At 36.5% G+C, this 22,867-nt stretch overlaps 1 protein-coding gene across 2 annotated transcripts in view; it reads right to left on the minus strand.

Moving 5' to 3' along the window:
- The window catches only part of LAMA2 (laminin subunit alpha 2), a 622,013-nt gene that overhangs the window by 229,682 nt on the left and 369,464 nt on the right, over positions 1 to 22,867 (minus strand). For both annotated transcript variants that reach the window (XM_078054754.1, XM_078054753.1), the window contains exons 17-19: positions 18,874 to 19,001; positions 9,851 to 9,937; positions 1,641 to 1,852 (exon numbers count right to left, since the gene is read on the minus strand). In XM_078054754.1, the coding sequence (XP_077910880.1) occupies positions 1,641 to 1,852; positions 9,851 to 9,937; positions 18,874 to 19,001 (427 nt within the window). The remainder of the gene's footprint in view (positions 1 to 1,640; positions 1,853 to 9,850; positions 9,938 to 18,873; positions 19,002 to 22,867) is intronic.

Raw genomic sequence — 22,867 nt, forward strand, 5'->3', positions numbered from 1 at the left:
TACAGTGCTCTAATACAGAGTATAAAGAATATGGGGACAATATTGTAGTATACTGTGTAATAGAATAAATATACTACATTGGCAGTCATATTGCAATATATAAGTATATCAAAGTAACACGTTGTACACCTTAGATTTACACAATGTTAAATGTCAAATATATCCATTTAAAAAGTATATAAGGTGAATGGATAAAGAAGAGGTGGTATATAAATAAAATGAGTGGAAAGATCGCCTTAACTTTATGGAGGGAGTTATTGGAAGATAGAAGAAGAGGTCACACAGCCCTAAAACAAGCAAGCCACAGATACAACGACTATGAGCGCTACTGCCAAAGGAGCTACCACGTGGGGGCAGCCCAGGCCCAAGCAGTGTGCTGCATACTGTCCATGCGCTAGATCTTTAATCCCCACAGAAAATCATGACCTTTTATGTAAATGAGGAAACTGAATCTCAGTGAGGTCAACTGTCTTGTCCAAGGTCACATAGCTAGAAACTGTAGACCCTAGATGATGTCTTTGAATGGGAGAATTTCTTAAGCTCCCTGTGATTTTACACAGGTAAACTTACAATGTTTAAAGGCACTTCTTTCTGAGACTGTTGGAAATTTTACTTTAAAAAAATACCAATTTATAGGTGATATTAATAAATGCTTTGTTATTGAAATGGGGTGTCCTACCTGGTCTTTGGTGTTTATAGCAGAGACAATAATAAGACATTACAGTGGTTTCTATAATTTTGCAGCTCCTAGGTCCTAACTGAATGACTGGAAGAAACCCTTCTTACATAATGAAGTTGGCAGAAGTGAACTGTGGGTATCATAACCTGCCCTACCTAAACATTATGGCAGCAGGTGAAGTTGAGGATGGCATGTAAAATACTCAGGTGCTGACATGGATTCATATTCCACTGGACTCTGTACAATAAGATTTCCCTTGCATATTATGTTACTGCCAATATAAAGCATTAGTAAATTCTATGCAACGCTGAATAATGCAGCTAAGGAGGTGGAGGTGACAGGAGAAATGTACTGATTAACATGGATAAGCCCTACAATAGCTAATTTTGTGAAAGGAAACACAGAAATATCATTCTGTGAACAGTCCTAAGGTGAAAGTCAATCATTTAACAGTTACAAATGCCAGTGTGTAGAAATATGGGCAGAATTTTACACCCATTATGAAATGCAAGAATGTGAAGTTCACCTATGAAAGCCTAACAGATGAACAGCTACAAACAGGCACCAAAGAAATAATACGGACAGATAAATTCATTAAGAAAATGATTACCATTGAGATAAACAATAAGGATAAATGGGGCTTACCTAATTTCTAAATTCTTCTCTCCTATCATGGGCATAAGTTTATTTTAAAATCTTCATTTGACACGTAAACAAAAACAAAAATGTGTGCATCATTTGAAAAACAACAACCCTTTGACAATGCGGCAATTTTCAAAGGATTGACTCTATTCGTCCAAAGAAATATTTTAGGATGTGCAGACTCTGTGTATAGGCTGTGCATCTATGATACATGTATCCACATAATTTCCTACCCTCCAATCCCCACTCAAGAACTCATCAGCTGCTTTGAGGTGCGAGGCATCAATTCTGTCAAGGGCGTCAATAGTTCAGGACTTACGCTGACAGTTCTTTGCATCAACTGCGTCTCCAAAATATCCATCAGCGCAGAGCTCACAGAAGCGGCCTGTTGTACCTGGCTTACATATCAGACAGGAGCCAGACAAGCTGTCACAGCTGCCAGGGATGGAGAAGTCAAGGTTGTCACTGCATTGGCATGGCTGACATGATCCTCCAGGTACAGAAGGTTGTCCAAAATAGCCTTCTGCACACCTACGGGGAAAAATTTCATCAGTGAGTATTTGGGAGGAACTCATGAAACCCATCGGGGGCAATGCTTATATATTTTTCACACTACCCTCTCCCAGGATGATAGGTTTTTCCTTTTAAGTGCTCCTTTTCTCGAATGCAAGGTGATTAAACATGTTTTTCTATAACTGCAGTGTAGATACAAGATGAAATCCTGCCAGCCCCACTAGTAATTAGATTTCAGCCAGGAAAAAAAAAAATCTTGTCACTGGCACCGAAGACGAGACCAAAGCATAATAAGAAATCTGCTGCTGGCACTCTAGAGGAATCCAGGTCCATGTTGGAAAGCCTTTGTAGTGCAACACATCATATGTATCTACTCCAATTGGTTGTTTTCTGTACAAATATGTAAGGTTCACGTTTTTTGTTGTTGTTGTAACAAAAGCTTGTTATGAGGAAACAGACTTGCAAGGAAATTTAGCAGCGAGAATTCAGAATTTATTAAATAGAAAATTGTGACTCAAAATTTGATTCTCATTATTATTCAGGTGGGGGCTCTGGGTATCGCTGCATTAATAATAGGTTTGTATATATTTGCATTTCCATACAGAGGCAGATTTTCATTGAAGAGCTTTTACCAAGAAGCAGGTATGCCTACATCTTAGGGTAACACCCTGTAAGGTGATGCTTAATTGTGCCACAACTCGTATTAGCAAACTCTAAGTCTCTCTCTCTCTTTTTTTTTAAGGACTAAGTACTCTTTTACATACTATTGGAAAAACAAGTTTGTTTATTTATGAGGCATAGCAGAGAAGATTTTTTAAATTATAATATCAAATTTCCCTTTATCCATATGCTGTTTCAAAATGCTCCTTAATGTCACAGATGCACAGATATACGGTTTTAGGAGGCATCTATTTATATTCTGCTCTGTATTCTCTTTCAGTTACATTTGTTCATGCTTCATATTAAACCACACTTGCCAGAGGAGAAACAAAAGAGTGCATCTCTAGTCTTACAGTCAGGCTGGCTCTGTCATCTGTACCATTTTAGCAAAATAAAAAGTCCTTTGCAGCAAAGATCAAAACTGAAGGGGGACAAAAACAATATGGGAGAATATAATTTCAATAGTACACACTTTTATGCTCCTCTAGTCACAGACACATAAGTAACTGTGTAGAGAAATGCTCTCTACCATTCAAAATAGAAATGATTTAAATCCATTACATCATGTGAGGGTATTTAATAACATCACAATTATGGGCCAAAGTCATTAATGACTCTGAGTTTTCTAGAACACTTGTAAGTGCCATAATAATCTTTTTTTTTTAAAGAGAATTAACCTTTGTCCATAGTTTTTAAATGAGATTACTAGTTTTAATTATATTCACAAAATATTGTACAAATCATGAAAGTCATAGTATAAATACTGCTTGGAAGAATATGTCACCCACAAATATAATTGCTTATTAATTATCCACTGTAAAATATGAACTAACATTTTAGTGCATAAAATTTCCCCACAATTCACAAGTGGTATTCCATAAAGATAATAGGAAGACACTTTTGAATTTGAACCCAATTCTCCTTGCCTTACTTGATATGCAGAGCTTATGATCACATCCACATATACTTGCATCTCATTTTGTTTACCATTAAGAGTGCGACTCCACTCCACTAGAATAACGATATACAATGATCATTATCGCCGCCAACAAAAGCCCATTATTTTCAGCTCACTTTCCTCAAAATGACTTACTGCCCTCAGGAGAGATGGTATTATATAACAAGATCTGGGAATTTTTCTTAACATAGATACCAATTAATAAGCCTAAAATTCTCCTACAATAAAAAGGAAGCTTCTGTTCATGAGAAAATAATTACAATTAAGTAGACTAACCAAAGAAGCATGTTTTATTTTTTTGTTGGAGAACACGTAAGAAAGCATACTGAATATACATGATAGATAATTCATATGCCGCTCCATTAAAAGTGTGCATTCAGGTTCTATTACTGGTGTGTGTATATGTGTGTGTGTTTCCATACATAGAATAGTAGTTTTAGAGACATAAAAATGTGTAAGTAGAAATTTAAAAGTAATTCTAGGGTCAGCGAATATAATACTGCTAATCATATAACTTTTGTTAATAATAATAGTGTTTTATAGTCTGATCAAGTTGGAGTCACTTAATTAAAATTAGTGTGAATGACAGCCTTTTAGACCTTGCCAGCCTCTCAGTTTTTCACTCTATAAAAACTAATTGTAATTTGAAATCTCAGGGTCTCTCATTTTCATACGTAAGGCAGAATGAGGACATTTCTTAGCAGAGTTTATTGTATTCCTTGCTACATATAGACGTTCTGACAATACAAAGTCGCTGTTCCTTTCCACTTTTGCTAACTTTTTTCATACCAAATTGCAATATTTTAAAAAGAGACCTTTTAATGTAGATGAGATTCTAGATGCCACATGCCGTTATGTAATATGGTTCTTTCTATCGACGACTTAGGAACAATATTAGAGAGAGAGAGAGAGAGAGAGAGATGAGAGAGGGAGAGGGAGGATAGCAAAAGTGAAGAGAAATGGCAATGAGAAGTGCACAGCAATATTGGCAAGATTTCTCTCACTCTGCTGCTTCATTTTTTCAATAACTTTTGGCTAAAATATGTGGCCTACAGTCCTATTCAGTATCTATAGACTCAACACAGTGCTTCAATCTCTATAAGCATACTAGAAAAGCTCTTGTTCTTTTCCTCTCCTGCCCTTCCTCAAATACCTACTGAACACTTCATCATACTAATATAAATAAGGCACAATCTTTATGCTGCAGTCTAGGGAGAAGAAAAAGAAATTAAAAATGTAGCAGGGAGCTACTGCAGATATGCCAATGTTCTCATAGAAGCACAAAAAGGGGCAACCAATTCAGATTAGGATTCATCAAGGACACTGTCAGGATGATAGAGTTGAATTGGAAAAGTTCAGCAGGGTGAGTCTCAAGTGGAGGAGTGGAAGGGCTGCAGGCTTCTAGTCAGAGGGAACAGTATTGGCGAAGGCACAGAGGACGGTGGCTGGCGTGTAAATGGGAGTGGCTATGCAATAGGGATGTATTCTTACTACTTCCCATGTGACTGAATCACTTAAAGACTGAGTGAGTTTGCCTGCTTATGTGGTTCCTTTCTGCAAATTAGAGGAAGAAAAGGGTCCTCTTTGAGCATATGCAGAAAAACGAAGAGATAGTGGACATATTGAGCACCCGGGATTCAAGCTCTTAATCTCCCCCTCGGCTGAGTACTTTTGTGCAGTATACAAACTTCCCAAGCACATAGGAGCAGACTTTGAAACCTTACTGGTAGTCACAATTTTGCTAATGGTACTACTGAGTTAAGTATGACTGTCTTGCTTTTTCTATTTCTGTGACTATACACTCCACATCTGAGACCCAAGGGCACAAGGAGACTCAGGCACGAGTAGAAATTCTCACCAGCATAGTGGTAATATGGTAATTAGACTCATTCAAAGTCAGGAATTTATGAAGCAGAGAATATCTAAATAGGATTTTGGAATTGAAATTTAAAAAGCAAAAAGAAACTTTTCTGACCTAGACTATGTATCATATGGATAAAATTGTAGGTAAAATTCCAAATTTTAAGCAATTAGGTTCCAATACCTTCTGCATTCTCAGTGGCCATTGTGAAATTAGTCTTGACTTTGACCTCTCTCTCCTCACTTGGGGAGGAGTTGTTAAAAATTTGCCAGCTAGGGAGGGGACAGGGCTTTGGGGGTCCCTGTACCTCATTAAGTTTCATGTGGATCCAACTGGGTCAACTTGCCACAGTCTTTTTTTCTTAAGATTTATTTATTTATTCTGGGGGGAGGGGCAGAGGGAAAGAGAGAATCTCAAACAGACTCCCTGCTGAGTGCAGAGCCTGCTCATGTGGGGCTTGATCCCACGACCCTGAGATCATGACCTGAGCTGAGACCAAGAGTCAGACGCTCAACTGACTGAGCCACCCATGCGCCCCGCCAGTCTTTTTAAGTGTTTCTCCATTAAGTATGATATATTGCTGGAGCTACAATCTTATTCTGAAAGTAGCTTAGTGACAAGTAGAGCAAGTCTCATCAGCATTTAGCTCACTGTTTCTCCATGTTCTTTTAAATTTCTCTTGATGCTCCAACACTCATCCTTTCACCCTTCAAGATACTTTGTTTTTCTATTTTTTCTCCTCCTTGATGATGACAGATGCCCAGAATCTTAGAAAAGTGCCATGATGAATACTTCATTCCCTCATTCTCTCTCTGTTTTTCTTTTGTTTAAAATATTCCCCAGAGGAAAGCAGTAATATCTGAAAATATGGGCGCTTTGGCCCCAAGCAAAAGTTTCTGAAAAGTGTAACTAGTGTTCTACATGTTATAGAATATCAGACAGTATTTTAAATGAATTAAAAAAAAAAAGCAGAATCAGACCTATAAGACCTATAAGTACAGAGAACACACTAACGGTTGCCACGGGGGTGGGGGACTGAGGGTAGGGCAAAATGATGAAGGGGAGAGGGAGGTACAGGCTTCCAGTTATGGAATGAATAAATCATGGGGATGAAAGGCATAGCATAAGGAATATAGTCAATGGTACTGTGATAGTGTTGTATGGTAACAGATGGGAGCTACACTTGTGGTGAGCACAGGATAACCTATAGAGTTGTTGAATCATTATATTGTACACCTGAAACTATTGTAACATTGTGGGTCAACTAAAAAAAAATATTAGTTAATATTTTGTTATATCTCGTTTTGCCATTCTCTTGTTTATGATTGTTTTCATTCCCTCAGTTCTAGCAGCAAGACCATCTTGTGCTACATGACTGAGTGAAAGGATCTGACAAGGACGAAAGCGGAAACACAGGAATCTTCTGGACTTTGGGCTCTAAAAGTCACCATTTCTATGAATGTGGCCCCTCTTACTGCAATTCATCCCCAAACAGAAAATGGGATGAAGTTAGAAAGGCAGATGGAGAAGGGATGAGAGTAGAGAGTTGGTGGGTCCCAGCATGGAGTGAAGGCAGCAGAATGAGTCCTGCACCCCCACTGGTGGTATGAAGTAGTGCGGCGTTATTCGGCCTGAAGGGAAAGGCAGTTGGGAGGACGGGAACAAAGAAGAGGTTGGCAGAAACACCCTTGGATGTTTGTCCCACCGTCTGTCCATTGCCCCCCACAATACAGAGCCACACGTGCGTGTGTGCACGTGCACACACACACACACACAGAGCCACACACTCATACAAACTCACAGCCACACACACACTCACAGTCACATACACACTCACAGACTCACACACAGCCACACACATACTCACTCACTCAAGCATTCAGGTTTCCGCGTACTAAGTAAGCTTGTTAGAACTTTAATTCAAGCCTGGGAGATGGGGAGGAGAGAAAAAAAAACAGATTTTTTAAATAGAAATATAATTGACATATAACATTGAGTAAATTTAAAGTGTACCTGACTGAAATTATGTTTCCAAGCTCTCACAGCTCCCACATATAGAGATTTGGTCTCAAAATAGAAATTAAATTGAGATAAAGAATATAAAGTTATAATTCCTGTCCACCTGAGCTGTAGTCTGAGATGCATTCTTGATATATATATATAGATAGATAGATAGATGGATATAGATATAGATAGATATAGATATAGTAAAGATTTATGGTCACACAAGATTAGAAAACGCTGGTTATAGGATAATGGATAGAGTTGTCTAATCACTATGTCGTATACCTGAGACTAATGTAACATTGTGTGTCAGCTACACCTCAAGAAAAGAAAAGAAAATGCTTAAAGAAATTAAACAGATTTCTTCCATCCAGGACATGTCAGAATTTTTAACATGCTAATAGATACTTCAATACTTACGTGATCACAGAACACTATTTCAAAAACATCTACAGTTTGGGAAACACTGCTCTAGTTTTCCAAGGCTGATTTTATGTAGATGATGTGCACAAACTGATTACACCAATCACTTACAGAATAGTTTTGATTATAAGATTTTCAGGGCAACCAGGATCTTCTTCTTCCTCTGACCCTTATTCTCCTCTCCTTCCACTTCAGCCGGCACATCCTCAAAAACGTTTCTTCTAATATTGTGAATCCCTCTACTAATGGACTTTTGAGCTCATATAAATACAGAGAAATGATAAACGCTGAATATTCCTGGAAAACCCTAATCCAAATTCTGGCTAGAAAAATATAATATTCCATCTTCCATATCATAATAGTTTAAGATGATTTTTGACTGAAAAACTTTTGGAGAAAAGATATGCCATTTGAGAAGCAGCATATGTCCATTTCCATTTTTTTTAAGCCAATTAATAAAGATTTTGAACAGAAAATCATGCTTACTGTCAGGTATTTCTTTCTTCGGTGATTTTGATTATTCAGATTAGATTTGTTTCCAGAATACATTCAACCATTGTCACCCACACACGTACACACACACACACACACAGAGCCACACACTCATACAAACTCACAGCCACACACACGCACTCACACACAGTCACACACACTCAAAGCGATGGGAGCTGCTTGAAGGTAAGCACGGTGCAATGCATCTGTTTGTCTCCTATATAGCAAGCCCCATGCCTGTCACGTGGTAGTTGCTAAACTGATGTTTGTTAAGTAAAATGCAGAATGCTAAACTGTACCTGGTTCAGAAAGGATTGTCTACCACGTATAGAAAATACAGAGCATGAAGCAAAGTAACATAAATACACCAGAGACTATGCTCCCCTCGATAAGTGGATTTAATGGCGTGGCGTGACAGATCAGCTATCATTTTGCAGTTGCTAAAGAAAAGGTTGCCTGTAGTGAGCCAGGGGCTTAGGCACTTGGTGGAAGTCTGTCTTGGCAATGATGTGTCCTGCGATTAGAGTAAGTAATCTACATGTGCCCTCCTTTTTATTTTTTTATGATTAACACAAAGACCTCCAGTTCCTCGGTTGCAAATAAGTCATCCTTATTTCAGTTCTAAGTCTTCCGTTACTCATTTACAGATGTTGCCATGCTCACAAACAGTCCTTGTTGCTGCTGGGAACTGTCACTGGTACCTCGTCCGCAGATGGCTAGCTGTTGGCTAAACTCTCTCTGGGTGATCGGCTCCTGCTTCATTAACTTTATGCACCCTGGCTGAACTAGGGTGACAAGAGGACAGGAAAGAAGAAGCGGAAATAGCCCTCTGTGGGCTCTGCCTTGGTGAGAATGGGTGAAAGCAGGTCACTTCCTCTGCTTCCCCCACCCCCAGTGATGGCAGCAAAGGGGAAGACTTCCAGGGCTAAAACCAGAGAGATGTTGGTGTACTTGTCAATGATATCAAGGGAGAATTTTGTACCATTTTTATACTGAGACTGAAATACAGAAGAACCTTTCCTTCAAAAATAGTTCAGGAGAAAAATAATCACACAAATTACATAAAATCATATCTCTGGTTCCACTGCAAAGCAACCTAGTAAAATCAACAGGAATTAAAATACGGGCTTAGAAGTAATTAGAAGAGGATAGAAATCATGATAATAAATCACGTTTTATTTCTATTTTCAAATATATTTAAAGTAAATTATGGACCACTTACTGAACTATGAACTACACATTTAAGCCCCATTTTAAGAACAAAAAACTAATTATGAAAAATAAATGGTGCCAACATAGACAGTAAGATAAATCTTAAAGTGCATGACTTTCCACTTGAGCAATACTTTCTAGGAAGATTGTAGGTTAATGCTTAACCTTGAAGATTAAAACATTAATCAAACACTCTCTGAGTGAACGGAGATTTACAGAGCAATTTCTAGAGAATAAATAAACTATAAGAATAAAATGCATTTGTTTGACAAGTACAGTGAGAAGCTTTACTTCATCTCACTGAGTGTGGCGGCATTTCTGAAGTAGTGCGAAGGATGATAATGCCTGTGGTTTTATAACTCCCGAGTTCGAAATCCTTGTGACAGACAGTGTAGTCCATGCTTACCTCTCACAGCGTGGTCCTCTGTACCCGACAGAGCATGCATCACAGATCAGTCCGAGACTTCGGTCTAAATGGCACGTTGGGCTAAAGCTATGTTGACATTGTCGGGGAACAAGAGAGACAAGGAAGAAGCACATACACAAAGTCATTAACGGCATATTTTCATTTCTCTTCCTCCAGGACTGCTGTGACAAAAGGGTACACAGGATGGTCATTCTTGTCCCACAGACGGAGATTAGGATCTGGCCAATCGAGGATGAAATGACACTGTTATTTCTGCAGATGTGAATATAGCCCAGTGGAGAGCAGGAGCTTTGTGGCATGTTATTAACTGACTTTGGACTGTTCTGGGTCCATGATCATCAGTAACAAGTGGCACTATACAGTCACTTTGTAGGGATAGCCCAGGCCTGGCAAGACACGGCATCATACACTTTCTTTCTAGCCAAATCCTTCTGAATTTGAAGCAGCTCAGAAAAGTCTGTTAGAGATTCTGGAAAACTCAGTATGTGATCTTGGGAGTAGTGGTGGGAGTGGTGGTGGTGATGGGGCTCCTACTTTCAGTACTGGTTCCTTGTGTGTGGGGGGGCGTGGGGGGGTGTGCACGCATGCGTGCATATGCGCAAGCTAATGCCCATGTGGACCCAGGGGCATGCTGTTTAGGCAAATGAAATCTTCCAAAAAGTTTTCAGAAGAGATAAAGCATACGGATTCTGCTTAAATATATAGTCAACCAAACAATCCCCAAAAACCTTGCCATTGCACATCTTCTGGCACATTCCAAAGTTGATCTCTCTCTTTGTACATATTTTCAGTTTGGGTCTGAAGTAACAGAACTGAAGACCACATTAGGATCCAGCAGAGTAATTACAGAATTACATGCCAGCCTTCAACAACATGTACAACCCCAGACATACTTCTTTGCCTTGTGAGAGATACCGCTCACGCATGAACACTTACCCTAAGATTGACCCAATCGCTTTCGGAAGAGCCATCAACCCTTCTGAATTCTGAGATCTGCTGCTCTACCATTTTAAAATAAAATGCCTCCTATTAATCTCTCTCCCATTATGTTTTCCCTAAATAGATTTACTTTTCTATTTTATATGACAGGACAATTCAATAGAGGCTTGCTTGATGGCTAAATGAATTAATGAGCGAACAACAAATTAAATACTCCAAGTCCTGATTGTGTTCTGCTCCTGACACTTGAATAACTTTGGAATACTTCCTTGACTTTTGTGCAGGTCAGATCACAAGTACTACTTCTGAATAATACTCCTCTGGCTTAACTCATAGCAGTCTTGCAAAGATTTAATAATTCTTTTTTTTTTTTTTTGATAGTAGCAAGTTATTAGAATTTCTGTCACTTAAAACATTTCAACTCAATGGAAAGTCAAAATGAATCTATTGAGGTAAGGCAGGGGAGAAGCCTGGCTTGGGCTACCTTGAGTTACAAACATTACCCAGATAAAAGACGCCATGTTAAGTAAGGGGTTGTGGAGGCTGCCATGAGCAGCAGAACCAAGTCCCAACTAGCCTGTGCTCTGTGAGGGAGAGCCATCTTTTGGAGAGCAGCCTGGCACTTGCTCCCAAAAGGACCTCACCATGAGTGATTTTCTTGGCAGGTGAATGACTGTGTTTTGGCACACGTAAAAACGGAAAGAAACAGATGTTTTTTTCCCTCCTCACCTCGTGATTTGCTATTGTTTCCAGACATAAAAGGGAGTTCTGGATTTTGACAAATCTCTAAAATACATGTATGTCTTATTTTAAAATTGGCATTCTATAACTGTCTCATTGTCTAGGGACAAAATGACTCTAACGAGAAGCCCCGGGTCTCCCACTCATGTGGGGCTCCAGTGATTGAAAGAAAACCGCACCAATTATTTTTTAAAATCCTAAATCAGTTTACCATAAGTCATGTCAAAGGTGCTTGACAAGGTTTCTGACACTTTGAAACTATAAAATAGATTTCAAATTCTTAAATATACTCATGTGTCAGTTAAAACCAACAGAAGTAAAGGAAAATGCACCCACTGACAAAAATCAATACTTTTTCAGGAAAAAAAATAAGGAATAACAGTATCTTCAATTTGACCAGCTCTTTACATGTTCAGGGGACTTTTACAAATAATTTTATCACATTTGCACAAAATCTTATAAGCTGGTTGGGGCAGGCATCATTTGTCTTGCCCAAGGTCATAGCTAAAATCCAGGAGCCTTTAGCATGGAATCTAGGACTTCTCATTTCTAATTTGACATTCTCTTTTCCCTGTAACCAACCAGCATTCATTCTACTGGTAAGAATTAAGTAAGTTTAAACTTTTGGTAATACATCACTTCACGTGATGCATCTAAATAAAATATCCTCATAAATTATGTCTGTATTTGTGATTCAATATTCTTTAAACAATATAAACTGAGGGTTTACTCACTTCTTACTATAATTACAGTTACTGCTATAAGGAAGAGGGCATTCAACAACAGAAATAAAATGAGAATGGGAAATAAACATGTACAACAGAAAATGTCTACAGAATTTATTTTGGCCAACGCAAGTGACTTGACACTGATTTTGGCCAAAATAGGAAGCTAACTATTCTGTGACAGAAAGAGGGAACTGTAAGATCATTGTTGATTTCCAGTGATCCCAAGATTATGCCATTTAACTCTAGTTGGCTAGCTCTCCATCAGCAGAGAGACTGTGTTCTGCTTCCTGAATTATCCACTTCATGCCACAGAAGACACAAGTGATCCAAGAATAGCAGGCATTTTCCACAAGTAGGAGGAAGATAAGAAGCTACTGGTCGACTACCTAGTAAGGATCTGCACATGGAAATAGTCCTTCTTAATGGCTGAAATTCTTAGATTTATAATGATCCATTTGTAAGTATGTAATATGTGTATGTTTATGTGTGTATATATATATATATGAATATATATGCAAATATAGGTGTTTGTGCTAACGTATGCTCCTATGTACATATACAATTGGCCTTGCTCCAAGAAGAATTTAATTCTACCTGTCAAAGTATGTCCATTAAGATAAAATGGTGCAATAAGGTTCAAGAGAAAAAACACGATAAAATCAAGGGTGTTTTTAGAGCACAAAATGCATACATATCATAAGGTTTTTTTTTTTTTTTAAGATTATTTATTTATTTATTTGACAGCGAGAGAGAGACAGCGAGAGCAGGAACACAGCAGGGGGAGTGGAAGAGGGAGAAGCAGGCGTCCTACAGAGCAGGGAGCCCAATGCAGGGCTCCATCCCAGGACCCTGGGATCATGACCTGAGCCGAAGGCAGAGGTTTAATGACTGAGCCACCCAGGTGCCCCAGGGTATGTTCTTTTGAAAGCGGCAGTCAACATATGGCTTTGAGCTTTCTCTCAGCTAACGCAAGAGGGAACTGCATTGCCTCTTGGGACCCTGATGTGATAATGAAATAACCACCCCTTTTGCCACTGGTGTGAAATTTCCAGCATTATAAAACTAGGGTTATAAAATCAGGGTGTGTTCTATGTTGCGTATACAATAGGGGAGCAGGACTCCTGCTAACTAACTGCAACCTGGAATGTTTGAGTTGGGGAAAGAGAAACCAGAAGATGATGCTGCAGTGTCCACAGAGAGCTGCAGGAAGGGCGATGAGAACACCCAGTCACAGCTGCCCAAGGAGCAGAGGACTGAGAAGGAAGGGAGAAAAATGAAGGGAAAACTCCTTTACTTGATGATGGTGGTTTGGGCCACATGAAATTCTGAAGTGTCTCTGTAAGGTTTTCTTCTTTCAGGTCAATGATCTCTGTCCTAATTCTCAGGAGAACCAGTAAGCAAACATATATACTTCTTTAATTACCTTCAGATGATATGAAATCTGATTTAATGTCCGTCCCTGAATTTTGTAATTAGAACTGGGTTATTTTCTGTGTTTTTGGATGCTCTTTGTCCTCTAAACTTGAGTTTCTCATTCAGCAAAATGAGAGAATATGATCTACCTAGTAAAGCCTTTCATACTGATCAAGTACAAAAGCAAGTGTGTCGCAGAGTGCCACAGTAAATTACGGCTGCCATTTAATAATGTTTTAGATTGTTTTTGCCAAAATATGTTGATTTGTTTCCATTTTAAGGTATTTCATTACTTGTTAATTAAACCTGCACTTTTTCATCATGCTCTAATCCCTACATTTGCGTTAGCATAACTGTTGCCAAACCCTGGGATCATTTCTTATGACGAACATTTACGGTGTGTCTAACATTGAACTTGTGTTAATTTTCTTTTCTTTCCTTTTGTTTTCTTGCTTCTCTTCAATGTCTCTGTAATTGTTTCTATTTCTATAGCTGCCTTGGAAGAAGCACAGAAAGGTGAATCAGAGTATATGGGTTCTAATATTGGTTCTGCCACAAGCAAGCTGTAATGATCATGATCAAGGCATTTAACTTCTCTGGAGTTTAGCTCTCCCTCTGGTATGAGGGACTGGTAAAATACATCATAATCACTCATGGAGACATAAAACAATGTGTATGAAAGTGCTCTGAAACATCTAACACCCTCAAAGATTTCTCAAGAATGTTGCTGAATATTTTCTTAAATTTACCTTCTGTCTTGGAATAGTTCTATTTCTCTATTAAAAGTAATAATTACAATGGCAATAATTCAATGTAGCCCTCTGAGTGAGCCCAAAAATCAGCTCTAGGAGTGTTCCATTCTTTTAAAAATTTAAATTCTAGCATTCCTGATGCACACAAAGAAGTAGTATTCAAAACGATATCAGTAAATAGGACTTTATTGAGGGCCTACCCTCTGTCCAGTCTTGTGGCAAGAATATCTTGAATTTTATTATACAAATGATTTCAATGATATTATCTATTCAAACACATTCTAAATGTTCAAGGGTGGACATTCATGTGTCTCTTTCATATTATATTTAATTTATAAGCTATGTGATGCCAGAAATTAATGAATACAAAACATTTGAAATATTTACATATTTATTTGCTTCTCTAGAGATAAATTTCACTACCTAGTTACAATCTATAGCTAGAATATATACATCACCAAGATGAGAGGGCTAAGCAAACAGTGGACACTGTGCATAGCTGATGAAGTTGATAGATATGCATAATTTAAATATTATATGCTTGCCTGTATTTATATATCATAATAATTATACCAATCTATCTTTATCTCCCTACATATTTGATTTATTTAGCAATATTATCTAAGAAATTTGGAGCCAAAATGCTTGTGATCTATAAGATTTATGATCAGGGATTAAATAGATAAATCACCAAAGCAAAACTATCACTAAGCCTTATACTTCAGATGAAGGTTACAGCAACCTTTAGCTGATTTTTTTGTTGTTGTTGTTATTAACCTATGAAAATTTGAATTCCATCTTCTGGATTATTTGTGAATATTCAATTTATTCCTCAGAGTTTTCAACTCAGTTTATAATAGTAATGACTTTTCAAAAAAATTTTTTTTTAAATGGAGAGTTTCCCTGTCTCATTATTTAGTGATTTAAAAATAAAACACTTCAGGCCATCAGATTACAGGGGATTTTTCTAATCACAATTGCACAGCTAAACAATGTTAATGTTCCACGCGGTTTTAAATTTAAAAGTCTTTATAACTTTAAACACAAAACTAAGTATTTTTAAACTAAGTGGATTATCACTGTCTTTCTACTTGGAAAAAAAAGCTATATTTGAAACTGGAATTTAAAACAGGTTGCTACTCTATTCTCAGTTCTACTTCTCAAGATAAAATTATTATTTAGTAATTTAATTATTATTTAATGTAATGAAACATCTCAAAAATTGAAGGATCTTTAAATACTTGGTGTCACTGATGCTATGGAGTTGTCTTTATTTTTTTTTTTTTTTTAAATCAAGATCTGCGTAATTATACAAAATGCGAATATATATACTTGAGGAAATACCATCTTTGGAACTGCGACCCAATCCCTTTGTTACTGATGGATGGTGATGCTGATACACAATTCTCAAAATGTATTAAGTTCAGATTTGCATTGTATAATCAACGGCAGCCTGCTGGATTGGTAGTTCTGTTAGAGACTAACATCTTGCCTGAGAAGAAGTACAGCAGAAATGAGTGGCCAGATGTAGTCCCTGTTTTTCTCAGTGAGAGCAAGTGTCGAACACTGAATTTTGAGTATATTGGACGGCCCTGGAGAATTTCATTCAGCCATAGTGAATGAGCAGGTTCTCCATTACATGGTCTAACCCTTCACAAGTACACCAGCGAGCTTGTGTCCATCCAAGCTCATGCCCTAAACTCTGGAAATGTTTTGATCACTAACATATGTTAACCCAATTTCCCATTTAATTGCTTTTAACGTTAGCACTTAAAATTCAGTGTGTTTTTTAAAAAAGTTCTCAATGTAGACTGCAGAGGCCTGGAAAGTACAGTGACTTGAAACTTAAAATTCCGACTCTGATACTTTAATATTATGACTCTAAGCAAATTATTTAATAATAATCAGTCCTTGTATTGGACTCATCATGTCCAATCACTGTTTCAAGTGCTTGGTGTATTTTAATTTACGTAATTCTCACAACAACCCTATAAGGAGGTCCTATTATCACAACTAATGATGAAAGAACTGAGACACAGAGCATTTAATTAACTTTCTCAGAGTCACACAGCCAGAAAGTACAGAACTCAAAATTTAAATCAAGGATTTCTAGCTCCAAAATTGGTTCCATAATGCTATTTTTCCACTTGGAGACTTTTTCTTAATCTGTAAAATGGGGGTAATAATATTCACCTTATTGGACTGTATATTGCTATATATAGAATATAGTAGTCTGTTTTATTTTATTTTAGAGATTTTATCTACTTATTTGAGAAAGAGAGAAACAGAGACAGAGAGAGTGAACATGAGCAGGGGGAGGGGTAGAGGGAGGGAGAAGCAGGCTCCCCACTGAGCAGGGACCCCCACGTGGGGCTCGATCCCAGGACCCTGAGATCATGACCTGAGCTGAAAACAGACGCTTAACCAACTGAGCCACACAGGTGCCCCTAGTAGTCTGTTTTAATTAAATATTAGTTCTCTTCCCCCCCCCCAATGATTAAGGTGTAAAATTCTGAAAGAGGAGGTTTGTTGGACAGGAGGATAAGGATTTCATGTGGACTGAAAAGTAGGAACCATAATTTCCATGAGGACTTTTAAACTTAGTGACAGAATTATTATCTACGTCTTTAGCTTATAGTATTCATTGACTCTAATAAAAAGACCATTTTCACTGGCAGTGTGTCTTGGGTAAGACCTCATTCAGAATATGACCAAGTTGATAACACCTTTACATTAAAAGACCATAGCTGATAGATTTAAGGAAAAATGAAGGGGGGGAATCGGAGGTGGAGACGAACCATGAGAGACTATGGACTCTGAGAAACAAACTGAGGGTTTTAGAGGGGAGGGGGGTGGGGGGATGGATTAACCCGGTGAAGGCATGTATTGCATGAAGCACTGGGTGTTATACGCAAACAATGAATCATGGAACACTACATCAAAAATTAATGATGTAATGTATGGTGACTAACATAACATAATAAAATAAAATTTAAAAAAATCACCAAAAATTTAAGCTCTTCAAGCATTATCACAGCATTTAGAAATAGCTGGAAAGTGCCTAATATAATACGGACATTATTAAGCACTAAGTTTACCTATTTTTTAAAGATTTTTAAAATTTATTTATTAGAGAGAGAGAGAGAAATAGAGAGAGTGTGTGTGCTCATGAGAGAGCATGGCTGGGGGGGAGGGGCAGAGGGAGAGGGAGAAGCAGACTCCCTGCTGAGGAGGGAGCCTGAGGGGGATCATGACCTGAGCTGAAGACAGAGGAAGCACTATGCTTACCTTTAAGAAAAGTCTCCAAAAAGATGCCTTTCACTTACAATCACCATTATTTACAATTTTTTACTAGTACAGAAGGGTTGGATTTTGTTCAACATAGTATGCCCCATTAAAATAAGAACTGTTTGTGATGCAGGGTTTTGCTTAGGTAATGGCTTAAGGTTGGCCACTCGGAGGGAATGGGAATTAGAGCAGCTGAAAGAAAGCACTCCCCTAAAAGGTAAGGGGGGGAGGCAGACAAAACACATACTCTTAAAAGTCTTCTCCAAGACTCCAAGGTTATTGTTCTAGCTGAATAATTAGAAAAAATTTTTAAAAATAAAGAATAAAAACTAGATGACTGGAAAAATGTATAAAGTTTCATTAAACTTTTTAAAGACTTAGTTTATGCAAAATAAGGTGCTTATATCACCCATATTTCAATATTCATATAATTTAAATCTAGTCCTTACCACTAAACTGTTTTAGTGAGATAAACTGATATATCTATCTATCTATCTATCTATCCTATATATATGATATCATATGATAATGTGATAAACCATGTGATAACCAAGGGATAGGATGGGTGCTTAAAGGTTAGCTAGATTGGTCTCTTTACTTTTTCTAGGAGTTTGTGACTTGCCAAAGATTCATAAATAAATAGTGTGAGACTGGGACCCAAATGAGAAGTAAATGTATTAGTGATCTTTTAAAAAAAATTATTTAAGTAAACTCTACACCCAATGTGGGGCTCAAACTCACAACCCCAAGATCATGAGTCACATGCTCTACCACTGAGTCAGTCAGGTGCCCCAGTATTAGTGGTCTTTTTATTACTATATGAAGATACGTATGTATGTGTGTGTGTGTACACAGGTGGGCATGTATATACATTTGCATAAAATATGTCTGTCCTTTATAGTTGTTTTAGAAATTCCATTTGAGTTCTGTCACTTACATATTAAATCACCAGAACTAGAATGAAAATATTAAAAATTCTGCAGAATAAATAGCCATAACTTTAAATATTTTATATTTAGAAAAATTCATGCATATATTTATTATTTATTTATGTGTGACAAGAGAAAGAAACATTCTCTATCAAAAATGCACTTGCAGAATTGGATGTCCAAATCATTAGAGAGGTAAGTTGGTTACTCACTTATTGGATGGGATATTGAGCGGACAGGCACAGGGCTGACAGTCTTCAGAGGTTCCTTTACTAGGATCACCATAGTAACCAGGAAGACATTTATTGCAGTATGGGCCACCTGTGTGATTCTTACAGTTCTGAGAAAGAAATGCACATCAAAGGTTATTATTTTGGTCTCAAGCATCAACATTTTATCAAAAATAGATCTACAGAGTTATTAATCTGTTCCCTGTTAGGAAGAATAATTTTCCACATTAAATGGTCAATTTTACAGCTGGGAAATTGCATTGAAAATTAATCTAATACATAGCTTATAAACTACATGTCAGTTTCAGCATATGCATGCTTAACAAAAAACAATGGAAATTCCTTAAAATTCTTTTCATTATACAAATCTTATTTCCTTTTTGTTAGTTTTCAATTTTTTTCATAAGGAAATACATGTGATTGTGCTTATGTATGTACATGTGCATAGTTACAGAGTCCTAATATTATATATTTAATGGAAATTGTAGCTGATTCTAGGTAAAAGTCAATTGTTCAGTTTAAAATTGCATATTTAATGAGAACAGTGGCTACTCATACAATCCACTGGGACAATGATGCTCTTACCTCAGAGATTAATTTGGACCTTAGTGGGCTCTGATGATTTGGACGATGCACTAACATATCACATCTGTGAGGGGCCTGCTTGGCTCATAATTAAACAATGAGAATACTGAAAGATTTTTAAATACATCAATATGTAATGAAACCACAAGGCACATAACAATTTTTCTCCAACACTTTTTTTTAGATGAAACTGCATTTTTCTACAAAGTAGTAATTTTTGGTCCTATGTCCTTTCCAAAAACAGAAAATCAAAATTAAATAATTTATATGTAGATTTCTTCATATTAGCTAAAGTATACTTATCAACTCAGGCTGTGTTCACAAAAGACTGGTATAAAGGTGAACAATCCCGTTAACCAAACACTGGAATTGTCTATAAAGCTTTCAATAGCACAATTTGATAAATTTTTATGTTTTGGCACCACATAGACCTAACTTGTGCTGCCTCCAATGGTAAAATAAAATGCATCTAATTCCTTTAAAAAATAATCAATATGGAATTATTATGACTGAAATACATTTTTATTTTTATAACCACATAAAATAATAATATTTTTCTCATGTTGAAAAGAGTTCATCAGAGCTTAGGGGTACAAAATCTTTATTTTTATGATCATTAATTAAAGATGCAGAAGAAATACCTAAAATGTAAATTGCCTTTTAAGGATAAAGCAAATATTTATTAATCTGGATGACCACTGGGATGGCCAGCCTAGTTTAATGAAAGGTCTGAAATATTATTACATCAGTATATTTTTAAAGAAGCTCATTTTAATTACATTTAGTAAATGGATTTAATAAAACCACAAATAAATACATGGTTTTAAATGAAGCTTGTTAAATTCCTTGGGGAGAGGGACAGCTTCTTTATTGAGTAGAAGATATTAAATTAAAATCCAATCATTTAACGCTCTGAATCTCTCACATTCTATAAAATGAGGGAGTTAAAGCCTATGATTCATGAAGTTTTCAAGCTCTGAAATCCCATGACAGTTTCATCAGCTACAAGTGAATAGGTATTTCTTTAGTATCTGGTGATACTTGAAAATAGGTTTTTCTTTAAGGTACTTTAATTTCTCTCTCAAATGCATTTAGCAAGCCTTTTTTCAAAGAGAGCACAGACATTAACTTCACTATCAACAGTTGTCTAAATAACAGCATATTAAGATGGAGTGTATAAAACATGGATCAATGTGAAGAAGGGCTTTCCTCTGATTTCATCTTCATATTAATTCCTTTAGGTCTTCAAGCTTAACTAAGGTTGGCTATTACTAAAAAATTGTGTATTTTTTGCAATAGTCTTTGCATATTGTCATGATCAAATTGTAACTTTCAAAGACTTAGGGGTTTTAAAAGATCATAAAATTAATTGTCTTAATCATGTTGAAAGTGGTATTTCTAAAATTCCACCGAAAATCTTGCATAACCCAGACACACTGCTTTTCTTTAACTACTGATCTAAAAGAAAAAGAACATGTAGAAGTTGCTTATATTTACTAATGGCATTTTTCATCTAGTGGAAATCATAAAATTAGTCTTAACACTCGAGTGTTTTTGCAACTGAGCCTATAAACATTAGACAACAATACAGTGGAAATCAGAACTGAAAAAGATAAATGTACTCTGATGGGTTGGTTATTTTCACAGGTGTCCTGATATAAAGTGCTTTCCAAATGTCCATTCACAGCACATATGACAATAACAATGAGAAGGGCCAAGTATACAATCTTCCCATGTGGCTTTGAATGTTTCCTGGGTCACTTCAAATGTACTTTGAGTTAAAATGACCTTTTTATAAAGGTCCACACTGTAACAGAGGTCTGGATTTTGATCTGATATCAAAAATATATTTCAGTCCATTTCTAATCATATTTCAAACCAAGCTAACTGAAAAGTAGTTTACCTGTAAATTTCATAAATTCTCTGTTTAATGCTGAGGAAAAAAACATACATAATAAAAAAGGAGATAAAAATGCAGGTTAAGTAAACACTAAAAATGTCTTTAATGTGCAACATTCAAATATTCTCTGTGGATCATATCAGAACCAATATGCTCAAAATGGGATATTAGCACTTAGTTATCAATATCATTTCAGATAAAAGGCATTTGAAATTCTCCAGAAATATCTTACATGATCACATATTAACCAGCCATAATGGGAAACCCAGAAAACACGAGATTCTACTTCTATTGACAAGATCTCTATTGTTTCTCTAAGATTCTCTCCGTTATTTGAAGGTGGGCTCCTATTTTTTTCTCTGTGAAACGGAGTCAATAAACAAGGTTTCATCAGTAGAAGATCTCAGATAATCGTTGTTTCCTCCCTTCTTCCTCCCCAAATTATGCTGAATGAAACTATTTTATTCTAAAAAAAGGGCTTCCATTCTCAGAAATATCACATAACCAAATGGACCAACAGCATGATTTGATTTACTCCTCATCAATTCAACATGAATAGGACTATTGGAAACAGTGTAAGTCTGGTATTGTGATCTATTTATTTTGTCTTTTTAGGTTTAAATAAAGCAAATCCATATCAGCTTTGGGCTGAATAGTTCCTATAGCATGTTAGCAAAGTGTTTAAAGGTAACTCAATATTTTTCCCAAGGTACATTTTAAAAGACTTATGGTATAATTAAAATGGAAATTGCTTATTCTTTCTATCCATAAAAATGCCATTTGAAAAATCTACTGATCCACAAATTAAGGCTATCATGCTTTATACTGCAATGCAATTAAACAAAATCTTATAGAGAGAAAACAGAAAGAGCATCAATAAACCTAAATGTCAAATTGCATTGAAACAAAAGCCCTGAATTTTCATTTCGCGTTTTTCCCAGAAGCTTTTAAGTGGACGAAAAAGGAGGGAAAACTAACAGGAAGAGAGAACATTAAGAAATAGAGATAACAGAGTCTGCCTTTAAATTCTACAGGGAAATGAGAATATGATATCCTCCTAAATTGGCACTGTTTCAAATTGTGTTTCTTCAAGACTAATGAAATGAGAAGTGTTGTTTCAAGCTTCATGCCACGTCAGACAATATGAAATGAACATGCCCTTGAGTTCATCAGAATGGTCTATGCAGCGTACATTCTCTAATCTAGAGGCTTCTCAGCAGCATGGGAAGTGTTGGAATTTGCAGAGCTTTTCTTCTGCTTAAAAGTTTAAACTTAATTGCAGAAGGGGTAAGCAGCTCTGATGACTATGCATATAATTATGCATATATTTATTATTTTTTAATCTACATACAATACTTTGTTTTTACTTAACTGTTGAAATTTTAAAATAAAAAAACATGCAGCATGCCCTCATTTTTTCACTGTGGGAAAGAACTGAATTATGTCTATTATAAAGACTATATTTTATACTTTCATATTATGAGGATACAA

The sequence above is a fragment of the Halichoerus grypus genome, chromosome 9 (genome assembly GCF_964656455.1).
Source record: "Halichoerus grypus chromosome 9, mHalGry1.hap1.1, whole genome shotgun sequence".
Classification (NCBI taxonomy): Eukaryota; Metazoa; Chordata; class Mammalia; order Carnivora; family Phocidae; genus Halichoerus; species Halichoerus grypus.